Consider the following 25,741-nt stretch of genomic DNA (forward strand, 5'->3'; position numbering starts at 1 on the left):
CTACATGTAACGCAACCAGATGGTATTGTTTTTATTAGCTTCTGCATGCGTCCTTGTTGCCACATTTATATTATTGAACCAGTTTATCCATTGTTCTCACAACACTAAGCCAATTAAGACATCTGTGAAATCAGAGGACTGGAAATGGTGTGTCATCGTATGCAATACAGAGCAGTTTATTTTAGGGAGGCTTGAGTCGGCCAACATTTGCTGAAATCTGACAAACTAATTGGTCAAATTTTATGGGTCATGCGATTTTAATAATCTTGAGTTTATGGTTGCACAAGCAGATCAATACTTCCTTCTTTGAGTATGTCTCTCACAGAACCCATGTTCAGTAGTTTCGATGGAAAAGTTACATGTAAATCAAACTAGGTTTTGCCCTTCACCGACGTATAAATACTGAATACTCAGTGTGTTACCTCCCGAGTGAAAGTTGGAAAAAATCACTCGGGTGGGACTCGAACCCATAACGTCCTGCTTTCTAGTGCAGATGTCTTACCACTCGACCACCGAGCTAACAGGATCAGTTGGCTGGTTCGAATCTGATGTACATAGCAGCGGGTACCACATTAACTATTCATAAGATGGATTTTTTTAATTAATTTTTTTATTAAGTTACATGTACCGGTACCGGCATGTTTATTCATGACCAAAAAAAATGACGTCACTCTATCACTATTACGTACATACATGTCGTCAACTAGTTACAAGACATTGAAGCTTTGAAAGAATGGCTGTTGTAGAGCTGCCACAGTTAGCCTAGTGGATAGTGAGGTTAGCTACATGTATGGACCGTAAGCTCCCTGTAACCCTGTTTTGAATCCACGAAGGCCCATTTTCATTTTATTTTTCTTCTTCAAATTTTTAGTTGGGATAGAATTCATTAAGGAAAAAGAAGAGTCCGAGAATTTAAGTGTCTTCCAGAGACGTTCTCAAAAGAAGGAGGTACTGATCTGCGTTTCGCCACGTAACAGATCTCTTTTGTGAGTTTGTATTATAAAAGAGATTGTCACAAGGTGCAATGTGAACTTGATCATATTGCTATCTGCACCATACACACCTTCAAATCTTGTCATGAGGTTTTGGTAAAACAAAACAAACAAAAAACACGGAAGTTGAGAGCCCCCTTTAATTTCCTGTATTGATTACTATGTTTGTGTTGAATGCCAAGTTCTCGTAGCGGAGAGGGTTAGCTTCATGCTCACTTGGCTGGCCAATGAATCAAGCAGCACATTGCCCTTGGCTGTACATACATGTATGTATACTCCATGTACTCCAACACTACCAACACCCCCCCCCTTTCACCAACCCCCTTCCCCACCCCCCTCCCCCTCAAATTACTATGACTGAGTTCTATGCTTCGTTCTTGACCTCGTACTGAAAAGGTTAGCTTCATGCTCACTTGGCTGTCCAATGAATCAAGCAGCACATTGCCCTTGGCTCTTTACTCCAACACTACCATCCCCCTTCCACCTACCCCCCCCCCCCTCCAGGCCCCCCTTCCCTCCCCCCTCAAATTACTATGAGTTCTATGTTTCGTTCTTGACCTCGTACCGAGAAGGTTAGCTTCATGCTCACTTGGCTGGCCAATGAATCAAGCAGCACATTGCCCTTGGCTCTTTACTCCAACACTACCACCCCCCCCCCCCTTCCAACTACCCCCCCCCCCCCCCTCCAGGCCCCCCTCTCCTCCCCCCTCAAATTACTATGAGTTCTATGTTTCGTTCTTGACCTCGTACCGAGAAGGTTAACTTCATGCTCACTTGGCTGTCCAATGAATCAATTAGCTTTCACTCTTGGCTCAATATTCCGCACTACATCCCCCTTCCCCCTACCCCCCTCCCCCCCCCCCAATGTTTATGTTTGAGTTCTACGCTTCCTTCTCAACCTTATACCCAGAGGGTTAGCTTCATGCTCACTTGCCTGTTCAATGAATCATGCAGTATATTGCCCTTGGTCACCAAACTACCGTTAACACCCCCCCCCCCCCTTCCAATATCTGTGTCCATTGATTTGTCATTCGCTGCAAAAGCAATAACGCCAGACATGCACAAGAATACATTAACACCTATTGCATAGTACATATGTACAAGTGCGTGCTCAAAGTTACATTGAATGAATTTGTTTTTCAACGAGGGTGGGACTGCAACTCTTCCTGACAGATATTTCCCCACAATAGACATTTTGAATTCGGCAGCCATGTTGGAGGTGTTTCTTGTTATTTTGAATTCAGTAGCAATAAATGCACACAAGTTCTGTTCATGCGTATCCCTGGGGAACCAGAGCACGCACCTCCAAGATGGCGGAGAGCCACAGTACGTAGGTTGTGGGTTCGATTCCCACCGAGTATTAGCTTGTAAATTGTTTATTTAAAGCTCTCAGAACACGTCCTCAGCACACAGTGCTGATAAAATGTTGGTGGGGCTAAAAACAGAATGGATTAAACTTTACAATACCCTTGCGAAAAATTCAAACATTGAGTAAAGTTTATATTGAGTTAAGGTTGTGCAAAGAAAAGTCAATCACCTAGGACTCCCGAGACCTCTGTAACTTTTCAAAATCGAATCGCCACAGCTCATCTTAAGTAAATGCAAATATACATTCAGACTCTGCCCCGGTACTTTTCCTGAGTGAAAATTTCAGCATCTGACCTAGAAATACATCTGTAACAAGATTTTGAAGCTGTGACCACGTTAAATGCCGAAAAATGTTGACACGGTCACACGGGAGTGCAAACATGGGAGTCAAGTCGTAATAAAATTATCCCACATGAGACTTTGAAGTGGCCGGTGCTACACAGGTACCGGTACATGCACTTGTGAGTTTCGTGATACCACATTAATATTTTTTGGTTCTGGTCCATCAAAATATTTTTTAAAATACACGTTCAAATATTAAAAGGAATATACATCATTTGCTTTTGCTGTAATTTTCAGAAATGGATGGAATTGGGGGGTTGGAAATATATAGCAAATATAGTTACACTGACTTTTTTGAGGTTTTGGGTTCGAAAATGCTATAAAAACCAAGAAAACAATCATTTTCCTGTAGTCTGGTTCCCTGACTCCATATAAGAAGAAACAGAGCAGTTTACATACATTGGGGAATTGTAAGGTCAGGGAACCAGTCTAGCTGGCTCGTACCCGTTCATAGGTTTGTAATCGATTGCAAACAAGTGCGATGGCCAATTGGGGCCAGTATTTGAAAAAAAGCCAGTTTTTTTCCAACGCTGATCGGCCGATCAGTGTTGGAAATTGATACAAAAATACCACTTTTCTTGAAAATGACAGTATACCAGGTGCCATGATTTACAGGATGCTTTACACTGTCATTCACTAACAGTCCAGCAAGGTATTTCAAAATGATTTGGTAATTTTATTTTTTGATGTTTGCAAATGTTGTATTTCCCTTTAAAATGAAAGAAAAAATGAAGATAATTTATGTTTTCAGGTCAAATTACTTTTAATTTAAGATTTTCCTGAAAAAAAAAACCAGTGCTTTTTTTTCTCTTTCTTATGATCATACACCTAATTGATTGATTACAGCCGATTAGCTGTCCCCGTGTATTTAATTCCAACCACTCAATACCAGCACGAGATGGGGAGCCGGGGAACCAGTGAAGCAGACACCACCTCACACTCATCTGAGTTCATTAGCCAATGCCTTACTGAGCAACGGCCGGTCCCCACCTGTGGCGGGAAACCGGCCGAGCGAGTTGATGAATCAATGAGGCAGGAGTTGGTAACCCGGTGGGAAAAAAATCATCAGAATTTGGAGTATTACATACATGTACGTGCACGTTTGCACGTCCAGAGCATCTGCAATGTTCATCTTCTCAGCAGGAGTGAGATTGAGAGAAAATGAAAAATCCACGTAACATAATCAGCAGAGGTTTAGTGGCTTGTCGAGGGCTGAGGGCAATGCAGGGTTTATGATAAAATGCCTATTTATTTTGATCTCTATAAACTTGCAAAAACCTAAGGAATTCTGGATTTCACAAAGTGATGCTTTCAATCCTGAAATCGGGAAAAATCCCGAAATCGGGAAAAATCCTGAAAATCTGATTTCAGGAAAAATCTTGAAATCAGGAAAATCCTGAAATCAGGAAAAATCCTGAAATTGGGAAAAATCCTGAAATTGGGAAAAATCCTGAAATTGGGAAAAATCCTGAAATTGGGAAAAATCCTGAAATTGGGAAAAATCCTGAAATCAGGGAAAATCCTGAAATCGGGAAAAATCCTGAAATCAGGAAAAATCCTGAAATCGGGAAAAATCCTGAATTTGGGAAAAATCCTGAAATCAGAAACAATCCTGAAATCAGGAAAAATCCTGAATTAGGAACAACCCTGACAAATTTCACCTCTGTCTAAAGGTTGGTTCATACTCGGCACGAAAGCAAACGTGAACTAGAATTTGTGATGTCGGGGACGTTTTCGCGCTGCGAATTCGCAAAAGTTGAACACATTTCAACTCCGGTGAATGTACCAGTACTCTAACTTTTTCGCAACAGCTCTCATTGGTTTCTGTCCTTGATCCATCGATGATGTTGCATGTGTGTGTCCTCGATTTACACCATAAACACGCGTACACATACATGTACATACTACTTGGGGAAACAAGCCAAATTTCTTTCCCAAATCGCCTTCACACTTCTTTGCAAATCTGTGTTCACAATTTTTCCGCCTTTTGGTAACTAAATGTACACCTTCCCAATAATTATGATAATAATTTCTGCACCCAGCCACCCCTTTTGAAACCCCTGGATCTGCCGAGTACACCTCATGTTCTCGACCCTTCAACTTCTCATCCACAGATCAATTTCTTTCCGGCTCTTTGTTTCGCCGCTTCTCCTTATTGATCTCATGGGGGGGGGGGGGGTGTTAGAAAGGGAAGGGGGACAGTGTCTCCCCCAAGCTGAGAGCCTACGATGTGATAAATCAACAGTGGATTGTGTTACAAAGTACTGTTTACTGCTCTCCGAATGATCACATCCAGAGTTATGACCGAATTGCGGTACAAACACCCGTGCTGATTAATGTTGGCCTGAGTGTCCGGAATCATCGATTCATTATTTCCAGCGGGCAACATTTTTATTTGGAAGTAATATATTTTCAGGATAATGGTGTCCAACTGACAAGCCTGGAGAACTTAAGAATTCTTCATGGATAATGAAACCGGCATCTGGCAGGAAAATATGGTTTTTTTTTTTTTTTGGGGGGGGGGGGGATTTTGAGTACTGTTATAACTAACAAAATGCATGAACAGCAAATGATCCCAACACCGTACCTACGGGAAGGGGGGGGGGAAGCCACTCCCCCCCACTGGAAATTTGGCATCCGGAGAAATGCACAGCCGTATGAGTTATCATGATAAGTGGCTGTTTATTTTAACGTCTGTGGAAAGCGAATAACAGTAGTTATTGTCTACCAGTAACCATGGTTTGGAACTGCGCCCCCATGGGAAGATGGCGTCCAGCCCTCCCCCACTTGATTTCACGGAGGTCAGGTGTCCGGTGAAGAAAACCTATCTACATTTTTAAAAAATTAAATTTACCTTAAATTTCTTGGATAGCAGCAAATGGTCTACCCTACCTTTAAAATGTCACCAATAGGGACCGAAACGAGAGAAGCATTTGCTTACAATGTACCAACTCATAGCCAGACCCGAGGCTATCGGAGTAACCTACGCTGGGCAGACTCGCATTGCAGCTAGTACATTATGCGAACATCGAAACCAAATTTCAATACACAGACTTCAGTTTTTCTCCCTTCGATGATGCAAATGATTAGCCCGAGGCCTGTAATGAAACACTGCACACTCCGATATGAATGTGAAATAGATCATCCACCGACAGTTAAAAAGGCACTCAAGACATTTTTGCGGTGTCTATTGAAAATGAAAACTGCGTCCAAGGTTTGTGAAGAATGTCAGCAGAATTTCCGCGGATCGCAAAAGCTCCGGGCAACTATCTACTGGGGGATGTTGTCAAATGGTATTTCATCAGCCAATAAATCATATTTTAGCCTGGGTGCTGGAAAGTCGTCAACTGTTCTCTCTTTCCTACAATTTCACAACGATCCCTCAATTTTTTTTATTTTTTTTTACATATTGGAGACAAACACATTTTTGATTGCGCAGTGACAAGAAAGTACATTCCAACAGAAAATGTGCACGAGTGATGTGGTTGCCAATGGCAACTGAGGATACCTCAAAGCAAATTGGCTCCCACTCGTTTCTGCTTGCATTCTGGTCAAGCTGGTAACATGAGGGGAAAAAAACATGGGTACCCGCTAGGGCAGAGATGGTATATTGTGATTGATTTTAGCTGCTTTGCGCCCAAATGGCAGCATGGAGCTGAATACTCCCCAGGGAGCTGAGATGGTCTTTGGGATGTTTCATTGGCCCAATGAGCAGGCTAATACATGTAATGATGTAGTGCCTTGATCACCGATAATGGTGGATATGTGCACTTTATAAATACACATTATTAATATTACAACAATGTATGTACCGGTAGGTTATTCATTTTTTTATCAAAATGTATAATATCCATCAAGCTGAAACTTCAATAACTTCAACAGGTATACATTGGAACTTCAGATAGATTTCAAGCAGTTTTGTTGCTCGAATCAAAAAGCAAATGATCCAAAATGTATCATGTATACCTTAAATGATGGTAAAGGGGATATCAAACACAAGACCCTTGTGTCTTGTATACCAGAGAGATCATCTAACCTAAGTTTTGTAATTCGAGCCCTGTTCTAGCGGGCCAGCTACGCTCACGTGGCATTGCCGGAATGCAGACCAGCCGCGGGTTCAGTCCGCCGGCACCGCATTCCCGCAAGTTCAAAGTCTTGACAGATGCTGGCTAAACGAGCCAATTAGAAGATAGCGAGAGCATGAGACAAGGGAAATTGGTGCCGGAGGGGGGGGGGGGGGTGGAGGGAGACGTGTATCAAGCAGAGCAAGGCGGGGTAGATATTAGAAGACACGCAGGGGGTGCGTGATCGAGATTCTTTTAAATACGAGTCAATTTACACCATTTGTTTTATACACGTCTGTGTTTGTTAAACAGAAACGACAATTATAATTGTGATTTTTGTAATTTTTGAGGGTTTTTTTTCCAAAGCAGTAGTGTCGATGATGCAATATTGCATTCAGTTGTTGCAAAAAAATAATGCAGAAAAATATGGGTTAAATGGTCCTTGAAATACTTTTGTTTTCGTTCATTTTGTAATCGTCACGTTAATCAAGATCACTGAATAGCACTGTCAAGGATACACGCTGGGTCATACTTTATGTGAATACAAATGCGAAGCGAATACGACGTCCAGAAACAATTGTTACGGATTTGCCGGTGTTAAACTGTGTAAACCTTTGCGAGTTTGCAGCGGGAATACTTGCTGTTCATGTTTGCCGAGTCAAAAAAAAAAACCAAGTAGTTTCTCATCCGGCCTTTTTGAAAAAATGGAGGAGGCGGGCGCTTCCCCCCCCCCCCCCAAGATAGCGGATGGATTCTTCAATTTTTTCGATTAATTTTCTGACATAAAATAGTGTCCAATGGAGCTACAAGTTCATAGCTACCATACAATTTTGTTGGAAACAAATAGGAAGACAATATATTGACAAGATCATGTGCAAAATATATTGCAAATTAATCAAATTATTCTGAAATTAATTATATGAATTAAAAAAAAAACAAAAACACACGGAAGTGGGCCGGGACAAGAAACTGTTTTTTTTTTTTTTACATTTTTAGTTAAGTAAAATGAACCGACTTTAAATTTGGAAGACAATATTTCTTGAACCAGTGCGATTTCAGATTTGAAAAAGAAAATCAAAGATTGTTTTTGTCTGTCGCTTGAATAATAAATATGTGCCACTGCAGCACCGTTGCTGCCGGATGCAGTATTGCATTACATTAAGCACACAGGTATTTTTAAAGGCAGAATTTTATTTTACTACACGTATGCGAGCTAATTTGTGATGAAAGAAATGCTGCCTGTTCATGATACTTGAAAATAAACTGCAAAGGCAGTCTTCCATCGACACCGTCTCAAAACCAAATACATATAAACTGTTTTTTGAGATCTTTAGATGATTGTGGTTAATACTGTACACGCATACTCCGCAATCTCCATCGTTGATTTATTGTTACTACCGGTGTGTCACTAATGACTGGGTATGAAATGAAATGGGACTGAATTTGGTACTGACAGCTGATACATCGACAAGCATATACCATGGTACATGTATGTGTGTGAAACATTCAACATCATTCGCTACTCACAAAGGGCTGAGGACGGAACTTGCCTCCCTGCCCCCTCTGCGTCAAACTGTAGCTGTGGAGTAGCATGGCGTGTAATTTTAGTGAAATGCAGTGCTACAGGTACGTGGATAAAGAACTCAGCTGATCACAGCACCAGGATGTGTTGATTATCTACTGCGCCACGAGTGCATGCCGTTTACCGCAATCACGTCTCGGTGACTTCCACATTCATGGTTGCTGACTCAGTTGATTTTAAGTCCTCCACAAAATAGTATCACACAGACTTAGTTCAAGCTCTTAGAGCTGAATACTGTTCAATCTGTTCTGCTGATAAAACCACGACCATTCCGCTGATTTCAACGGAGATAACTGGCTCGTCAGTAAATGTAGCGTCCTATCAACAAGTATCCACCAATGTCTCTGTTGGCTCCAAGCTCATCGCAGATCACTATTAAATTTGTTCGTTCACTTTGGACTATGCACTGATTTTCAATGCCTGTCAACAGAGAATGACAGTTCACATCAACAAGTATCCACCACTGCCTTTGTTTTGTTGAAGCTCTCCACAGAAAAGTTATTACGAGGAATAGTTCCAAGCTCTTTACAAAAAGTTGTTCCACTATCTGTTCTTCTGATCTGCTGACAATCATAGTTCCCACCGATTACAATGACGATGACGGCTTATCCACATAGCAGAAATCACATCAACAAGTATCCACCAATGTCCCTGATTATTCTGAGCTCTTTACAAAGTGCAACATGCACGTACATTTGTTTCTCTGCTAAAGAAACGAATGACGGTTCCACTGATTTCGATAGCGATGACAAATTGTCAACCAAGAAAGGAGTTCACATCAAGAGTGGATCATAGTGGTGGATCCACCATTCACGAAAGTATCCACCACTGCCTCTGCTGATTAAAAACTCTCCACATAACGGCTTTTTCCCCCCAGATTAGTTTGAATTTTTCAAGCTCTACTTAAAAGCTGATGCTACCGGAAACTGATCTGCAGATGAAATGAAGACAATGCTGATGATTTTCAATGCTGATGATTTTCATTGCTGATGACCACCCTGTCAACGAACATGGAGTTCAACAAATTGTCCACCAATGTTGCTACTGATTCCAAGCTCTTGTAAGATAGTTACATGTAGTTACTTCTCTTTTTCTGTCCTCTGCTGATGAAGCTGTAACCACGCCACATACTTCCAACTCTGTTGACCGTCTTGCTCATGGAAGCAGACTTCGACTGCATCTAAGTCTATATCCGGAGAAGGCTTTCCACAAAATAAACTTTGCTCTTCTGCTCAACTGATGAATCATCAATCAAAGAACAGTGCAATCTCCTTTTTGGGTAGCCGCATTCCTTGTTTTTTTCCTCGTGCAGATTGTTTCGATGTTCGGTCTTCCGTTGTGTTCACATTTAGACATGTGTGTGTACAGCGTGAGCCCCCAAAATACCAAACAGTGCTTGGAGTGGTCTGATTCTGTTTCTCAAGGCTTTCCAAATAGTCATTTAATCCGTTATTTTTTATCTCTGCAGGGTACCAATATGCAAACATCAGCATGTGACAACCTCCGGTGATTCTGAGGCAGTTCTTTGTGTACATACCGGGTAGGCAGTTGCTGTTACTGGATATTTGGTTAGGCAACATGGATAGGGACATGTTGAAGTTGCAGAGAGAAAAAAACATGTCGTCAGGAATCCGGCCTCATGTAGTGCCGTAATGTCCTTTGATAAGGGCATGGGCTCAGGTGCAGTCAGGTCCGTAATGTTTGAGGTGTTACAGTCGTCGAAAAAAAATCAAAGTTGTCGTGATTGGCATTTTACAACATTAAATTGGGGTTTGAAATACATAAGGCAACTGTGAGTTTATTGTTTCAAGTACTTGTTGAATAGTTCTCATTATCATTGTGGCAATGTTTTTTTTACAATGAGGTTTCACACAAGAGTTTACATATAAAATACCAGCATCAACAAATTCATAATTGTTTATAAAGAATTATATAGGAGAGGTTCTTCAGTTCATGTCAGTGAGATTCTCCATCCGTCTAAAATATCACCCCAAGAACACAGAAAAGGAATTTTTTTTACTCCGTCACCAATTTCCGTCACCAGTTAGATTGTTTTCTAATTTTTCGGTCTGAATTGGAAAAAATATTTGAGCCAAAATAAGATTTCAGAAATCACCTGTAACTTGCTTTTTCACACAAAAAAAGACCCCAAAACACCCCCAAAAAGATTTCAGAATCTGCCTGAAATTTGCACTCTTGCAAAATCTTTTGTCAGATTAAAGCTCTATCATACATGTATTCTGGGCATGGGCCTACGGCACTAAAACATATGTTGCTTGACTTACATGCACTAACATTAATCGTAAAGAAATGCATCAACTCATTTGATAGCTTTTCAAATTTTATTTTATTTACAGATAATGCAATCTGTACGCAAGCCCAAAAACAAACATCATAGTGAGCAACGGGCTCATCATCTGCCCATCAACCCCAACATGCACAATGTGCCGACCCTAAAATACTCCCTAGCTGAAGGTTATCACATGTTGCATTTGGTGTGGGGGTGAGGGAGATTGGGGGGGGGAGGGGGGGATAAACACGATGAAGTCCCAGTTCTGTATCATGTTGTTGAGTTTGGAGGACACCAATTACCGGTGTGATGTTTTATTTAGCCGCAGGTGCAACTGCCCGTGGCTAACCGTGACCATGATTTTTTTTCCCCCCTTAGGGCTCCTGCACATTGAACATTGATTGGCTTTTTCTTGACATGCTCCTGGGGAAAAAAAAAAAATCTGTTTTCAGTAACTCTATAAAATCATGGTTGTCAATCAAAGGCAAGGCCATGCACATGGGAAACAGATAAGATCAAGATCATCAGAATGAGACACCAAATAATATTTAACAAAAAAAATGTTCTGGGAGTCTCAATGGAAGGTTTTAATAGTAATAGTATGAAATTTTCTGACTCTGGGAAATATACTGTGATTTTAGCTGAATGTTGTGCGGGTCTAAAACATTGCGGGGTGATTAGGGTGCCTAACCACGCCCTCCCCCCCCCCTTCCCCCGATGAATTTTATTTTTAATTATTTACCAAATGGAAAAATCCCAATTTTTCTTAAGTTCCCTGTATGGACTGCGTGCACAAGTACCCCTTCAATGGCCGGAAAAGGAGAGTGGGGAGACCTAGGCTAGTTCCTGATCCATCCATTTTGGACTTCAAATGTATCCATAGTTATGGGGGGGGGGGGGTGGAGATTAGTCCATCAAAAGAGAAAATTTGAACGCATTCACACACCGCGTAGACGCCTGATTGATGCGCACGCGATAGGGCACTATGCCTTAGCTTTGTGCACATTTAGGTTAAATCGTGCGTACTTCGCACGTGAACCATCACGGTACGCACACGCCGCATGTCCATGTCGCGTCAACTGGTCTCTTAAAGTGATAAAAAGCGCCCTCTTTTGTTGGCACACGAAGCCCATAACGTCATCACTCAATAAGTCCAAGTCTTGACTGACTGCTTCCGGACATTGGTCATTTTGTACGTTGACTGTAATATGCCTCATCCCGCCCCCCTTGAAAAATCTTTGATCCCAACACCCTTACCATCCCCTTTGGAATGTCCTGGATCCGCTACTGATGCAAGTACTAGGAATGATCAGCATAATGTATGTGGGTGTTTACTCCAACAGCAGAATCAACAGGGGAAATTGCACACCGAAAATAGAAACCTCGCAGGTCCATTTGCAATTACGCACATCTTCAAAAACAGGTGTGCGTTCCCATGTACAAACGTTGCTTAATGTTGGGCAATCTTTTAGTGCACGTCCGATGGGAAATCATTCCTGAGCGTTTGCCAACAATTCCAGGGATGCCAATAATACAATGAGAAAGGCAAATAACTTTATGGAGCCATCAGGATAGCATCGAATTAATTCCAGATAATATCAAATTAATTTCAGATAACGTCAAATTATTTTCAGATAATAGAATTCTCCTTGAAATGCCAGTGTAGTTGAGAGTTCACCTACATGCACGAGTATACAGGGTGTCCCAATAAACATTGTGCATGCAGAAATCGCTGATTCTCTCAAAAGTTGGTCAGGCTAGCTAACCAAATTTTAGCATTTTCAAGCCTATGGTCTTGTTCATAATTACTGAAAAAAATCAAGAAAATGCAACGATCCAAACCAGAGATATCTTTGATTTGGTAATGCTATGTATTTTTCGACCTGCACATACCGGTAGTGCACAATGTAATTTCCACACTTATTGGGTTATTGGTATGTGTTACGCAATACTTGAAATATTGCATGGCCTTTATGTTGCATTTGGGAAATAAATAAAAGAAGAAACAGCATAGCTAGAGGGTATTTATTTGATTCTTCATGGAAGAAGCAAATTCAAAAGCACGCGGCAACTGCTCTAAATGCAAATTACTCGAGCGTCAATGTTGTATAGACCCTTTTGACGTTCTTTGTTAACATGCTTAACTACAGGATTCTAATTGTGCAGGAGGAAAATAATATAGCCTTTCAAAATCAACGATATCTCTGGTTTGCACTGATGGATTTTCTGGATATTTTCACCAATTATAAACCAGACCATATTCTTGAAAATGCTATAAAATTTGATTAGCTAATCTGACCAACGTTTGAGAAAATCAGCGATTTCTTTGTGCACAATGTTTATTGGGACACGCTTGTGCACGTACATTTTACTGCAATTTGGCCAACAAATATCCCCCAAAACAGCTGGCTTGTGGGTGAGCACCACACCACACGGTGACAGCTGTCAGAACAATAACCGATGTCAGCTGTGAACAGCGAGATGCCCAATTATGCCAATTGCAATGATTACACATGACAGATTTCAGCACGATTTCCGGTGACGTGTGAAAAAAAAGTGGGCCATTTTCCAAACCTTGGTTAGGTTTCCAGACTCGGCTCCATCTTTGGCTTTACAATCATTCTGAAATATGTGTGGTGTTCTAGCAAAATGAGACAGAACTGGGCAGAGGATGAAATGGGTGTTTGCGGGTTTTAGAAAAGAGAATACAATTCTCCCTACAATACTGTTTGTTGTTCTTCAATCGGACATTCTGTTGACAAGTTTTATGACCGTTTAAAGTTTGCATTTATCGACGTGTCAAAAAAAGTAAAACACTGCGAAAAAGGCCATTAAAATTTTGAGATTTGTATACCTGTAAAAACCAAGGCAATCAACTGTATATTTCAGATGTCACAGGGTATCATGTTCAGAATATTATTACATACGTAGCATGGACAGAAAAATGTCTGTCCATGTTACGTACCGGTACGTTACCTATAAGTGTCTTAATAGAGACCAACACAGTTGTGTTCATTGTGGCTGTTAATTGGCACTCCTCAATGGGTTATAAATATGAAGCTGTAAGTTGTGAGCTGAGCAGTAGTATCATGAATACCCATAACAGTAATGAATGGGCACAATCCGGACCACTTTGTATACCAGATGCATGAAAAGACTTCTAGTGACAGCCATTATGGCAACAAACAATTGAATAGAATTGTGTGCACTCTTGGACCAGCTTTAAGTTGTGAACCGAGCAGTAGTATTGTATAGGAATACCTCATAACAGTAACGAATGGCCACAATCCAGCCCACTGTGTAGACCAGATGCATGACAAGATGTCTAGATAACGAATAGCCATTCTGAATCAATTGAATAGAATTGTGTGCACTCTGGGACCATTTTTACTAGACTTGCCTCATGCCTTCTGGTGTTCTCGGTTTCCAGACTTACCCATTTTTCAAACGCGCTCTCCAGGTCCAGCCCGCTGGGTATTTCCCGCCGGTGCTGCCGCAACATCCGATCAAACGCCAGCTCGGCCGAGTAATAGTTGCCCAGGCCTCCCACGACCATCGCGAAGAAGAGAAGAATACAAATCTTCTCCTCTATTAGACAAGACTGAGAATCTGCTCTTGCCAGACAAGGCGATTGTTTGAAAGTGGAAAGAAGGATCTGCATCAACTGATGAACACCATTTGTGTGTGGAGTTTCAAGCAGAAGACCGCTCCTCGAATTTGATAACAGTTGCAGACCGGAGAACCTCCTTGACACAGTTCACACGTTAACCCCTCAACTTCAAGATGATGAGTCTGAAACTCTTAACAGATGTCGGGAGGTGTGGCAGTGACAAACGTCTACATCCTCCCAAACGCAGTGACGATCCACAGTAACGTACCGGTACATGTACACGAGTCAGGACTGGCTGGCTGTTAGCTTGCAACACCTGTAACTGTCAGATCTCTTTATCTTATCAACTGGCTTGTTTCAATAAAGGATTATCTGTAGAAACTGGAGGATGGGCCTTTCTGCATTGTATGCTCTGCTCGGGACAGGAGCGAGTGACTGTGCAAATTGACCCGCTGCTAAATTGTGTAGCTCGGATGCTGGTAGCAGAGTGTGTAGAAGTCTGTCACACCGCGATATATAACGAAGCAAATGAAATTACTGCAAATAAGTTCAAAAATTGTTGCCACTTTCGCCAGCACTGCAATTTCACTTCCTTTGGTCACTGCATTCTCAATTCACAACAGGAAATTTCTCAGAGATTTGCAGAAATGGCCAGAAACTGACTTGGAGTGGGAGTAAGCTAGTGAGTGCAGAACAATGATGAAACTGTGGGAACAAATCCTAGGACAGCCTGACGAAGTGCTTTGATTAGTCCCTTCGCGTCGACGCCGTTGCCCGATCCATCCTCATCGGACCAATTACCATCAAGACGCTCCGCCCGGCGCTCCGTCCCCACCGGTATCAACCCATCTTATGGCTTCTTCTCCAGGATGCGGCGACTGCGCGAGGTGTTTTTTTTTAACGAGATGAAACCATTTAGCTCTTACACAGGGCAAAGAGGGTTACACGCCAAACCTCATTGGTTATCAGTCTGTCTAATTAATGAAGGGTTTTAAATTAATGAGTCCGACGGGACTCGGTGCTGAGGCACATGGTTCCAAGCCACGCTGCACTTTTTCACAACTTGGTCGTCGGCACCAGAGCTGGCCATCAATAAAGTTCCATGTTATCAGCTGTAGTATGGCACAGGGGAACATATACACTGTACACTGTACAGGTTTCGACACTGCTGATCGAGATGTGCATCCACTTGCACATGCAGCTATTAAATGAAGTCAGGATTCCAAATCAAAAACAAAGCTCGACTTGCTCGATCCAACCGCCTTAAAGCCTCTCCTTATTACGAGGTAGCAATCCGGAAGCTAAAGCTCAAGACACGAAACATCTCATGTTTTTTATATCACCACCAACCGAATCAAAACAATCGCACTGATGCCTCACTATAAAACCATCACCGAATATCGCAGATCTGGGGCAGGTATACAGAATACATGGAATACACAATCTATCTGTATGCAACACCATGCTCGCTCAATGAACGGTGTCATTAAATCACCTGATAAACTCAGGCCGACCGCACCGACTTGCTTACGCTGTACACAATACTCTGTGTATATTTATATGCCAGGCATATATATGCACACGCACACACACACGGAGGAGGAGGGTGAAAAAATTTAGTTCACCGAGTGACAAATTCAACGAGTTGATGCGGGAAGTTGCATGTCCGCACACACACCGCGGCGTGTAAAACGTGCGTGCAATCTGTGTAAACATACACATGATAAGAGATTAGGGGGAAAAAAGTGCCGAGTCCAAGTCCGCGTATAGATGTTGCAAAGGATGATGGGAGGTGTAGTTTCTTATTGGGCTATCGAGGGATGCCCCCTGATGAAGTAACAATGATATGATACGCCCTCGGGGAAAAGAACAGCAGGTGGAATGATCCATATAAATGGGGGGGGGGGGGGGGGGCAGTTGAAATAAATAATTGCAAATGTAGTAGACCCAAGTTGCAAAGGGTGATTTGGGGTATAGGTAGGTTCTTATTGAAACATCAAGGGATGCCCCTCGTGTAGTAATGGCACTGATATAATGATTCGCCCTCGGGGAAAAGAACAGCAGGTGGAATGATCCATTTAAAGGGGGGGGGGGTGGGCATGAGCTAAATGATTACAAATGTAGCGGATAAGTTATTAAGGATGATTTGGGGGTATAGGTCTTATTGAGCCATCAAGGGATGCCCCTGATGTAGTAATGGCACTGATATATGATTCTCCCCCGGGGAAAAGAACAGCAGATGGAATGATCCATTTACTGCCACGGAGGGTTTGGCTGAAATAAATGATAACGACTGTAACAGGCACAAGTTGCAAAGGATAATTTTGGGGTTTAGCGTCTCGTTGAGCCATCAAGGGATGCCCCTGATGTAGTAATGGCACTGATACATGATTCTCCCCCGGGGAAAAGAACAGCAGGTGGAATGATCCATTTACCGCCACGGGGGGCTTGAAGTGAAATGATTACAAGCGCAGTGGACAGTGGGGCCAATTAGCGTGCGATATTGATTGAGGACAGCTCAAGGAGGAAGTAGCAGAAATGCCTCACGCAACGAGAAAGACACCGGACCCCATGCACACTTGTTATGAATTATCGGGGAAAATATCTCAGATTTTTGAAGCGTGAACAGAATTGACCATCGAGTCGGCAAGTGCTGCATAGTCCTCTTGTACACAATTCAGTAATTATTTTAATCACTTGCTTTTCATTGTGTACAATCAAAGATGCAACTCTACTTTTTCAGGAAAACATACATACATGTATGTATGTACACTGTCATTGTCCTTTTTAAAGGGAATATACAACATTTGCTCTTACTTTAATTTTCAGAAATGGACGGATTAGGGGTTTTTAGTAATTTTAGGGCAAATGTTGTTACAATGACCTGTTTCAATTTTTGTGTTCACAGATGCTGGAGAGACCAAGAAAAAAAAATGCTGTTCTTGTAGTCTGGTTCCCTGACCGTACTTCCGACGAAACGGAGCAAGTTATAGACATCAGGGAATTGTCAGGTCAGGGAACCAGACTGCATGTAGCTGGCTTGCACCCTTTCACGGATGTGTAACTGATTGCAAGCAAAATGTGGTTTGCGATAACTTAATATGGTAAATTGGGGGCAGTATTTGCACACACACAAAAACAGGTTCAAAATGTCCATGAAACTGTCAGCTTGCAAAAAACTGGCAAGCAAAGTAACAGTACCGGTATATTACACTGTATTTATATTACACTGTATCACCATTGTATTTATTCCCTGATGTATACAGGAAATCATACAGTGCTGGTATAGGAAGTAACAAGCAGGACATTTAGAGGTGGTACAGGGACTGATAAGAATAAAAACATCAAAAATGACAGGAACACGTTACATTATTCCTGGAGTGCATTTTGCATTGCCAACTAATGGCAGTGTGATGTTATCCATTAACCCAAAATTACAATACAATGCTTGTAGCACACAACTGAACAACAATGCTACTGGTAACTGCACTTCCTGGGGAAGGAAGTAATATTAAATTCCTCTTTTTATATCTTCCAGACGAACGAGAAGCAAATGCAGCCACTGTACTTAATATACATTGACCATGTTACTGCAATATGCAGTGCAATAGGACAGCAAAGGTTTTTTGTTCACAAAGGCCCAAGGAAAAGTGAATTTTGCAGTAATGATAGTAAAAGGGAAAAGGAACTTATTGGCGAATTCACTTAAAGTTATGAACTTTCCTCAAGGTTAATCTTTTGTACAGACCAATTAATTATATGCATGTCACTTTCTAGACATTTAGAGGCCTGAAGTTCACACAATATAAAAATTGACACACTGCCCTAAAAACCCGGGAAAAGATTGAATTAGCATGAATTTAAATCCTCCTTTTTGCAGATATTCAAGCCGCAGATGGATGTGTGTGATATCGTTTTTTTGTTAACGAATTCAGATTCAATTAAGTAACCTAAACACGAAAACTAATTACAAGTTTAGTTCAAAGATTTTTCAATCCATGAGTACTCCTTGAGTATTTATAAAAACAAACATACACAAAAAATAAAACCAAAAACCAGCAAATTACTATATTATTTAGCCATGTACAGAATCCACAAAATATTTACTGTAGCTTCAAAAGGTAAAACTAGACCAGAAATCTTGTAGTTTATACTAAAAAAAAAAAAAAAAATTGAGAAGGCTACAGTAAAGTCTTGTACAGGAAAATACTTTTCATGGTTATTAATGGTGAAGGGGAACGTGACACATGAACGCTTTAATTAGTAAAAAAAACCACCACCAACAACACAATGCACACCTATGTGAAGAGTAACGAGAAGAAGAGCACATAGTCATTGTCAGATTTATAAATAAAATGCAGTCATAAACTGTCAGTTAGTCCATAACGTGATAAGTAATGATTGCCATATGGCCCATTGTATGTAGAGTAGAATATCTCACCCCATATGACATGACCGGCTCATTTGAATAACAATAGGATTGTCAATGAAAAACCAGGATGACACACTGATGACCAAAAAACATTGGTTTTTTTTTTACTTACACGTACCGGTATTGAGCCTCTCATAACTTGAAAATGGAAATATTTCATACACATTTCCTCAAAAGCGAGATGAAAACACAGATATATTTAGTATGTAGGTATTGGTATGATTGTGACATTTTCGACTTGTTTCTCCCCCCCCCCCCCCCCCCCCCAATTCTATGAGGATCAATTTATGAATGAAAAATAACTGGTTTTACATGTGCAAGAGCAACTTCCCACATTGTGCGCTCCACATTCCTGTACTGTTGAATACTAATCTTATTGAGTCATGCAGCTGTGCAGAGTAGGGCAAGTACCCATCCTTTGCTGAACTCCAGAGTGTATGAACAGCGCCCTCTGTTGACCATCTGAAGTCATTTTATGTTAGCTTTCTTTTATTCCCGCAATGTAGTTATCAGTATTGGTGAGTCAAGCAGTTGCTGATGAAAATTTTCCCGGAAAAAACGTCCGGTGCAAATGCAGAGCTTCTTCCGGACAAAGTGAATGATTCTACCCGCAACTTTTCCGGAACTCGTCCCAGATATAAATGGAGACATGATTCCAAATATTCTTGGCAAGCTTGACATCCTACTAAGGCGAAAGTTAAGTGGGGCAGTATTTACAATAATTTCATGAAGTTACATCTTTAAGTTTTCTCGGCAAAATGTTGTTGTGCCCCATCTTTTCATGTAGCTGCTACTAGGGCGAGTGCGCACTACCCCCATGTGCTAGTTCCACGATTGCTTCATAAAGTGCATGCGTAGTAGACTAGCGCACTGGTAACAAGTGTGATAGTCTACTACGTATGCGTATTTAACCTGTGCCTGAAACCTCGCGTGCACGCTTGGTAAACAGCAAAACTAGCGGCTGACACGTGATGGTGAATGGACCAGTGAGAATTTGGCACTCGATCATGAATATGTATGAGATGTAGTAACCAAAAATAGTAGCAGGGTGGCCAGCCCTCCTAAAACCTCTTGCAGAGAACACTGATTCATGTCACTGATGAATGTCTGAGAAATTATAGGCCTGACAAGGAGGGGTTATCTTTCAGGTCCTTCCACACCAAATTGGCGCGTACCGGTACGATTTGAGAGCAGTTTCAACCCACAAACATAGTATGAATTCCTGTGAGAAAGAGGCGTACCATAAGAAAGTGCTAGAAGTGAAAACACAAATAGCAAGCGAGAACAAGAAATGAAGAATCTGACTTACGTTGAGTAGAGAGTGGAGCTGGTTGTCCTCAAAGATTCCGTGCAGGAAGTCCAGATCTTTCTCGTCGCAGTCTGTCAGGCACTGGATCTCCTCCAGACTGTCCAGGACCTGGGCAACGGCACCTGTTGAACACCGAAACAAGAGCAGAGAGTATTAGACAGGTTAAGTTTCAAGTCTTTGATATCACATATATGCGACAACTGGAGTGCCGAGGCCTCGTGGTCCGCGGGTAATTCTGCAGGTTGTGGGTTTGAGTCCCGCTTGGGGTTGTGGTGCGTGTGCCCTTGGGCAAGGCACTTTGTCAACCCATTGCTTCTCTCCACCCAGGAGTAAATGGGTACCTGTGAGGGTGGAGATGGTTATTCTGATTTTAGCTGCTTTGCGCCGAAATGGCAGCATCGAGCTGTGTACTCCCCAGGGAGCTGAGATGGTCTTTGGAATGTTTCATTGTTCCAATGAGCAGGGTAATAATGATGTAGCGCCTTGAACACCAATACTGGTGGAAACGTGCGCTTTATACACACACATTATCATTAGTATACATTATAACTCCCCCTGAAAGTTACAGGTTCACGTTTACGTGGAAAGAGTTCACGTAGGAGTAACAGAATCGGAGTACATACTTTGTACTAGACGACGTACTTTACCGAGTACGCATTTTGTGATGCTCATGCACACAACCATGGCGCAACTTGGCTTCTAGATGTACACATTCTTGCCAAGACTTGTTACTTGACCTCTCATACATATTCATGAGCCAACAAAAATTTTTTGTTGACGTCCTGGGTGCGTGATGTATTTACTCCCAGCTGGGTTGAGTCGTTCAAGGGAAGAAGTAAGGTCAGCACCTGGACTCCCACTCATGAGATGAGAAGGATCGCAAGTCAGGCGATATTAGTGGTACCATTCTCACCTGATGATGTTGGGTCTTCGTCCGCAAAGTCTGTGATGTGTTTGGTGTTGGGATCGCTGTAGAAACTGGTGAACTTGGCGCTGGCCACTGCTGCTAAAACGGCACCCTGTGGGTGTCAAAATTAACAAAATCAAAATTTCATTTCATATCAAAATTTAAAAACTAATATAACTTAACCTCTGCAGTGCCTTGTGGATCATTCAAGTGCCATGGTTTGAAATTAACCCTAACCCCCTAGGCCCTATTGGCTAAGAACCACACTCAAACCTGAAAAATCCTCCAATTGCCACCACGTAAAAATCGCATTCAGCCTCAATCTTCACAGATCATTGTCATTTCTTGAATTTGTTCAGTGGAGGGTTGACCATTGACTCAATCCTTCAAAATCCCTTAACAATCACTGTTAATGGGTTGAGGCAGTGCAGATGACATTCAGAAGCAGTGCGGATGATATCGAGCATAACGCAGGTCTGAATATAAGCAATGCACGATTTGAATTGTGGTTGACTTATGATTTGACTTATGATTGACTTATGATTTGACTTGTGAATGAATTGTGACTGACTTGTGAGTGACCGAAAACTCTCTGCGCGTTAAAATAAGAAAAAAGGTTTTACATAGAGGCAGCCACAGCTGTGAAGGCATATTAAACCAACCTTGAGTTTACGCCGAGAGTTGAACCTCTTCAGTTCCTCCACCGATTCTTGCAGATGAACCTTGGGCGTCACTCGATCTCTATCCTGAAAAAAAACCACAAATGAAGAAATCATCAGACATAAGATCAAAATAACCATTACAAATATAACTAAAATAACCATCAAAAATTTGCATCATCGTGTACACACCTCTGTAACACTCGCTGCCATGTTAAAAAAAGAAAGAAGTATTTCGACATGTAGCTTGACCGGTACAAAGGACATACAGAGCTGACAGTTTCAAAGTGACAACATTTTGGAGTTTTTTAAAACAATTCTCACTCCACGAAGCATTCCAGCCTATACTTTACTGCACAGTGTCGTCTCTCTCTCACTCTATGCTACTGTATTGCTACATGAATATTTTCAGCACTGAGTCATTGTTGTTATCATGACCATCATGTTTTTACAGCCTGTAAACGACCCCCCAAATGCACTCAGACATCATAAAATGTTTCAGGGATCGCTTCGCATATTGTTGCTTGTGATCAGCTTGTGTCAAGCACGTGTTACAGAAAAGTGCTGGCACCGATTTTATGGAGTTGTTGAGCAGAAAGTATTGCTTAAGCAAAATTGAATTGCTAAGCTAAAAGGAAGCTGGGAACCAGTCACAAGGAGTATTCATATGTGTGTTACAACATCTTGGCTGGTAACCTTCTTTTGTGCTAAGCAAATATTTCTGTAAGACGAAGATTTACGGTAGCATTAAGTTACAAAACTCTTTTGCGAGTTTGTGAGGTTCTGAAAAGAACTGGGGTAACTCAACATTTGAGACAGTAGGACGTCATAGCTAATTGAACGGCATGGAGCTAACCTGAGTCGACCTGCGGGAGCAATTGCACTGTTTACAGTGTTTGGTTTTTTTTCATACATGTATGTAATGGCATGCAAAGGAAGGGGGAGAAAAAGGAAAATCCCTGATCTTAGCAAAGTTGTATGCTTGTGACTACATTATAAATAAATCACCCCATATTCATAACAAATCCCCATACATTCGGCAAAGCAATAGTTCAGGAAACTTTTTGTGATCTGCTTTTCACTCATCCACAAAAGGAACTAGCCTTATGCAATGGCGCCCTCTACTGGTCACTGCACATACAGTCTCTCTTCAGTTCAAGTTTTACAAAAAAGTTTGTAGTGAAACAATATGAAAGCATATCTCCGTTAATAAAGATATTCTTAAACATTTCATTTTTCATTAAGTATATAGGGCAGTTAACATCAGTTTTTGAGTTTTTTTTTAACAATGAGGCAAAAGGCAAATAAATAAATAAATAAATAACTTCTCCCAATACAAATCAAAAGACAAAAGCTTTGGAATGCCACCCTACTTGCCACGTCTAGGTCCAAAATGGATTAGAATTTCCCCCCTTAGGCCTATGCTGCCAGTCCCTATCTCAAGCAAGCGCGGTCAGGCAAGCGTGGTGGTCAAGCAAGCGCAGTCAGGCTTGCATTCAAAATCTGCACGAGTGAGGTCTGCTCAAAATGGCTTGGTTCCCAGTGCCAAATTTTCAAGATTTGATTCATGCTGTTGATAGTGCATGCCCCTCTTCCACCGCGGAGGCTAGACAAGGCCCGACTAGGGACTGCCTATGTTTGTGACCTGTCACCACAAAACGAGCATAAAAAGTTGGAAGTTGTCATTTTGCAGTACCGTGGGGCAAAAGCCAAAATTTCACAGGCGAGCGATTTCTGGTTTTCAGGTGAACCTCAGTAAGTCCTGTTCTACCTGAGCCCAATTGTTTTGGTTCTATCAAACATCTTTAAAACCTTTTTTCATCCCGTTTCATTAGTTGACTGTTTATTCACTGGAATACAACATTAGGATTTTTAAATGGAATTTTTCTCAAAAATAACTACTACAACTTTCATTTAGTTGGCGGTCTAAATTTCCATTACTGAATGTTAATATACATGTATCATAAGAAAGCTCTTGTTATGTAGAATCTAGAAATAAAATCTCTCAATTCTTAGCAAGTCTGACTTTATGCTCATTTTGTGGGGAACATATACCAACTTGAGTTTTAGGACCAAAACTATACTTACTATGAGCCATGGATGGCTAAGGGCCTGCTCCACCGTGATGCGATCCTTGGGGTCCACGCGCAGCATCCGTCGGATCAGGTCCTTGGCCGGTTCTGAGATGTGGTCCCACTGTCTGGGCTTCATCTGATGGTTCCAAAAACATGGATTGAACGAATTAGATTGGTTGGCAGTGTTGCTTTCCTTGACTTCCACTGTGTGTTACTTGGGTTTGAAACCCACTAAGGCCACAAAGGTGGACTGGATTGTTCAGTGTCTGTCTGATTCCTTGGGTTTTCCAACAGAGAGCTTTGGCCCCCCAAAAAAGTCTCCGGTTTCTGGTATGCGCGCGCGTCGCCGTAGCCATGCGCGTCGGCAAAATGAAAAAGTTTTTTTTTCAATGAAAGATGATGTCTCAAAACCGCCAAACTCACTGGTTTGACTGGAATCCTGCTGCTGCACAATTTTAACGTTATTTTAGATTGGGTTGTGGTCGAGAATAAGCTTTATGTGGCCTCTCTGGACTCCCATATATTTGCACTAAGTTTAGTCGAGCACCATTTGCAGTCATCAGCCGACATTTGAAGCAACAAAATCAGGTAAAAAAAAAAAAAAAGCCGCGTCGCCGCACCACTTTTTGGGGAAGCTCCATACCAGAAACCGGAGACTTTTTTTGGGGTGCCTTTGGCATGCAATTGGACAGCTCTAGGCACATCTTTAGCTGTCTGTTACGATTATCGGCCATGTCCTTGTGAAACACCAACTCCCGCAAACTACCTTACCATTCGTGCACATGCACAAGTTCTACTGACAAGACCAAAGGATCTGGTCACATTGCGTGTCCTAGCATGTATTTCATTCAAATGATTCATTAAGTTGTGTTCAAAAGATACATACAAATCCTGAACAACCGTATGTTTTGTCACATGGCACAAATATTTTCAGAACTAAAATCTAGTATACTCGCAGTGGTTCGTCAAGGTTTTTTTTTTTGTGTAATCACGATGGAGGGAAATTCAAAATGATGGCTTTTGACAAAATATAGTGTAGAAACTTGTGTAAGGCGTTAGGGAAAATAAAGAATGATTCTCTGTACGTGATGTGTAGCATGCATTGCACTGTATCAGATTTTTGTGCATGGGGAAATGTTCAATTTTTTCAAGTCAGCATTGGGGAGGGGTAGTCTTGCCTAGGCATGCTTGGAGAGACTGCTGATAATTTGCTTAAATTGATGGCGGGCTATTTGTGTTCTGTTCATCATTAGTGTAAGTTTAAGAGCACTGTATACTCAATGCTGCCCATAAGCGTGTGAGAAATCAATGGCAAGCTTGCTGCTTGGGTCGGAGAGTAAGCAGACTAGCTTGTCTTTGACAATGCCAGAGTACAGAGTAATTTAGCTGATAGTCCACTAACTTTTATTGAAGCTTGCCCTTAATGAAGTGATTTCGAAGAGCGACTGGCTTATTTTTAACTTACGTAGTATCTGCCCTTGACAATCATGTCAAACAGGTGCTCCTTGGTCCCAAAGAACGGCAGGGAACCGCTGAGGAGGATGAAGGTCATGACCCCGCAGCCCCAGATGTCGATGGGTTTGCCGTAGGGTTCTCGCTTGACTACCTCGGGGGCCATGAAGTGGGGCGTGCCGATGCGACCTGCGACGGTGAGCAATAATCAACCAAGCTAACATTATTTCAAATTCAACAATCATTGAGAGATGTGTAGAACTCCTCAATTCTAATTCAATTGCCATTACGTGGTAGGTACCATGCTTGCCTGTAGGTCACATGCACATACTCAACTCTTCTTTAACTAATAGGGCTCGCTCAATGACGGCCATCTCTGTAGGAGAACTGCGACTGCGTATTTGACGCAATCAAGCACACATTGCAGTGTTGAAAATGTGCCAAACACGCGCGCTTGTTGCTCAAAATGTATTCGAAATACGACGCAGCCGATGCGCGTTATGCAAGTTGACGCTCAAAATGCCGATGCACGTAGGAAATGACGTCATTTGAACGAGACCTATACATGTAAGAGTGAGTTTGTTTCTGCATTCAATAGGGGACGTTGAACAAAAGAGGACAAAAGGGTCCCCAATTCCAGAGAGGTCCCCATTTTGCGA

At 41.7% G+C, this 25,741-nt stretch overlaps 1 protein-coding gene across 1 annotated transcript in view; it reads right to left on the reverse strand.

The window, feature by feature from the left end:
• The window catches only part of LOC119739668 (peripheral plasma membrane protein CASK-like), a 109,491-nt gene that overhangs the window by 42,131 nt on the left and 41,619 nt on the right, over positions 1-25,741 (reverse strand). The window contains 5 exon segments of the mRNA XM_038214680.1: positions 19,990-20,111; positions 20,903-21,008; positions 21,559-21,642; positions 23,644-23,766; positions 25,096-25,271. Coding sequence (XP_038070608.1) covers positions 19,990-20,111; positions 20,903-21,008; positions 21,559-21,642; positions 23,644-23,766; positions 25,096-25,271 — 611 coding nt within the window.

The sequence above is a fragment of the Patiria miniata genome, unplaced genomic scaffold (genome assembly GCF_015706575.1).
Source record: "Patiria miniata isolate m_02_andy unplaced genomic scaffold, ASM1570657v1 HiC_scaffold_4, whole genome shotgun sequence".
NCBI classification, from domain to species: Eukaryota; Metazoa; Echinodermata; class Asteroidea; order Valvatida; family Asterinidae; genus Patiria; species Patiria miniata.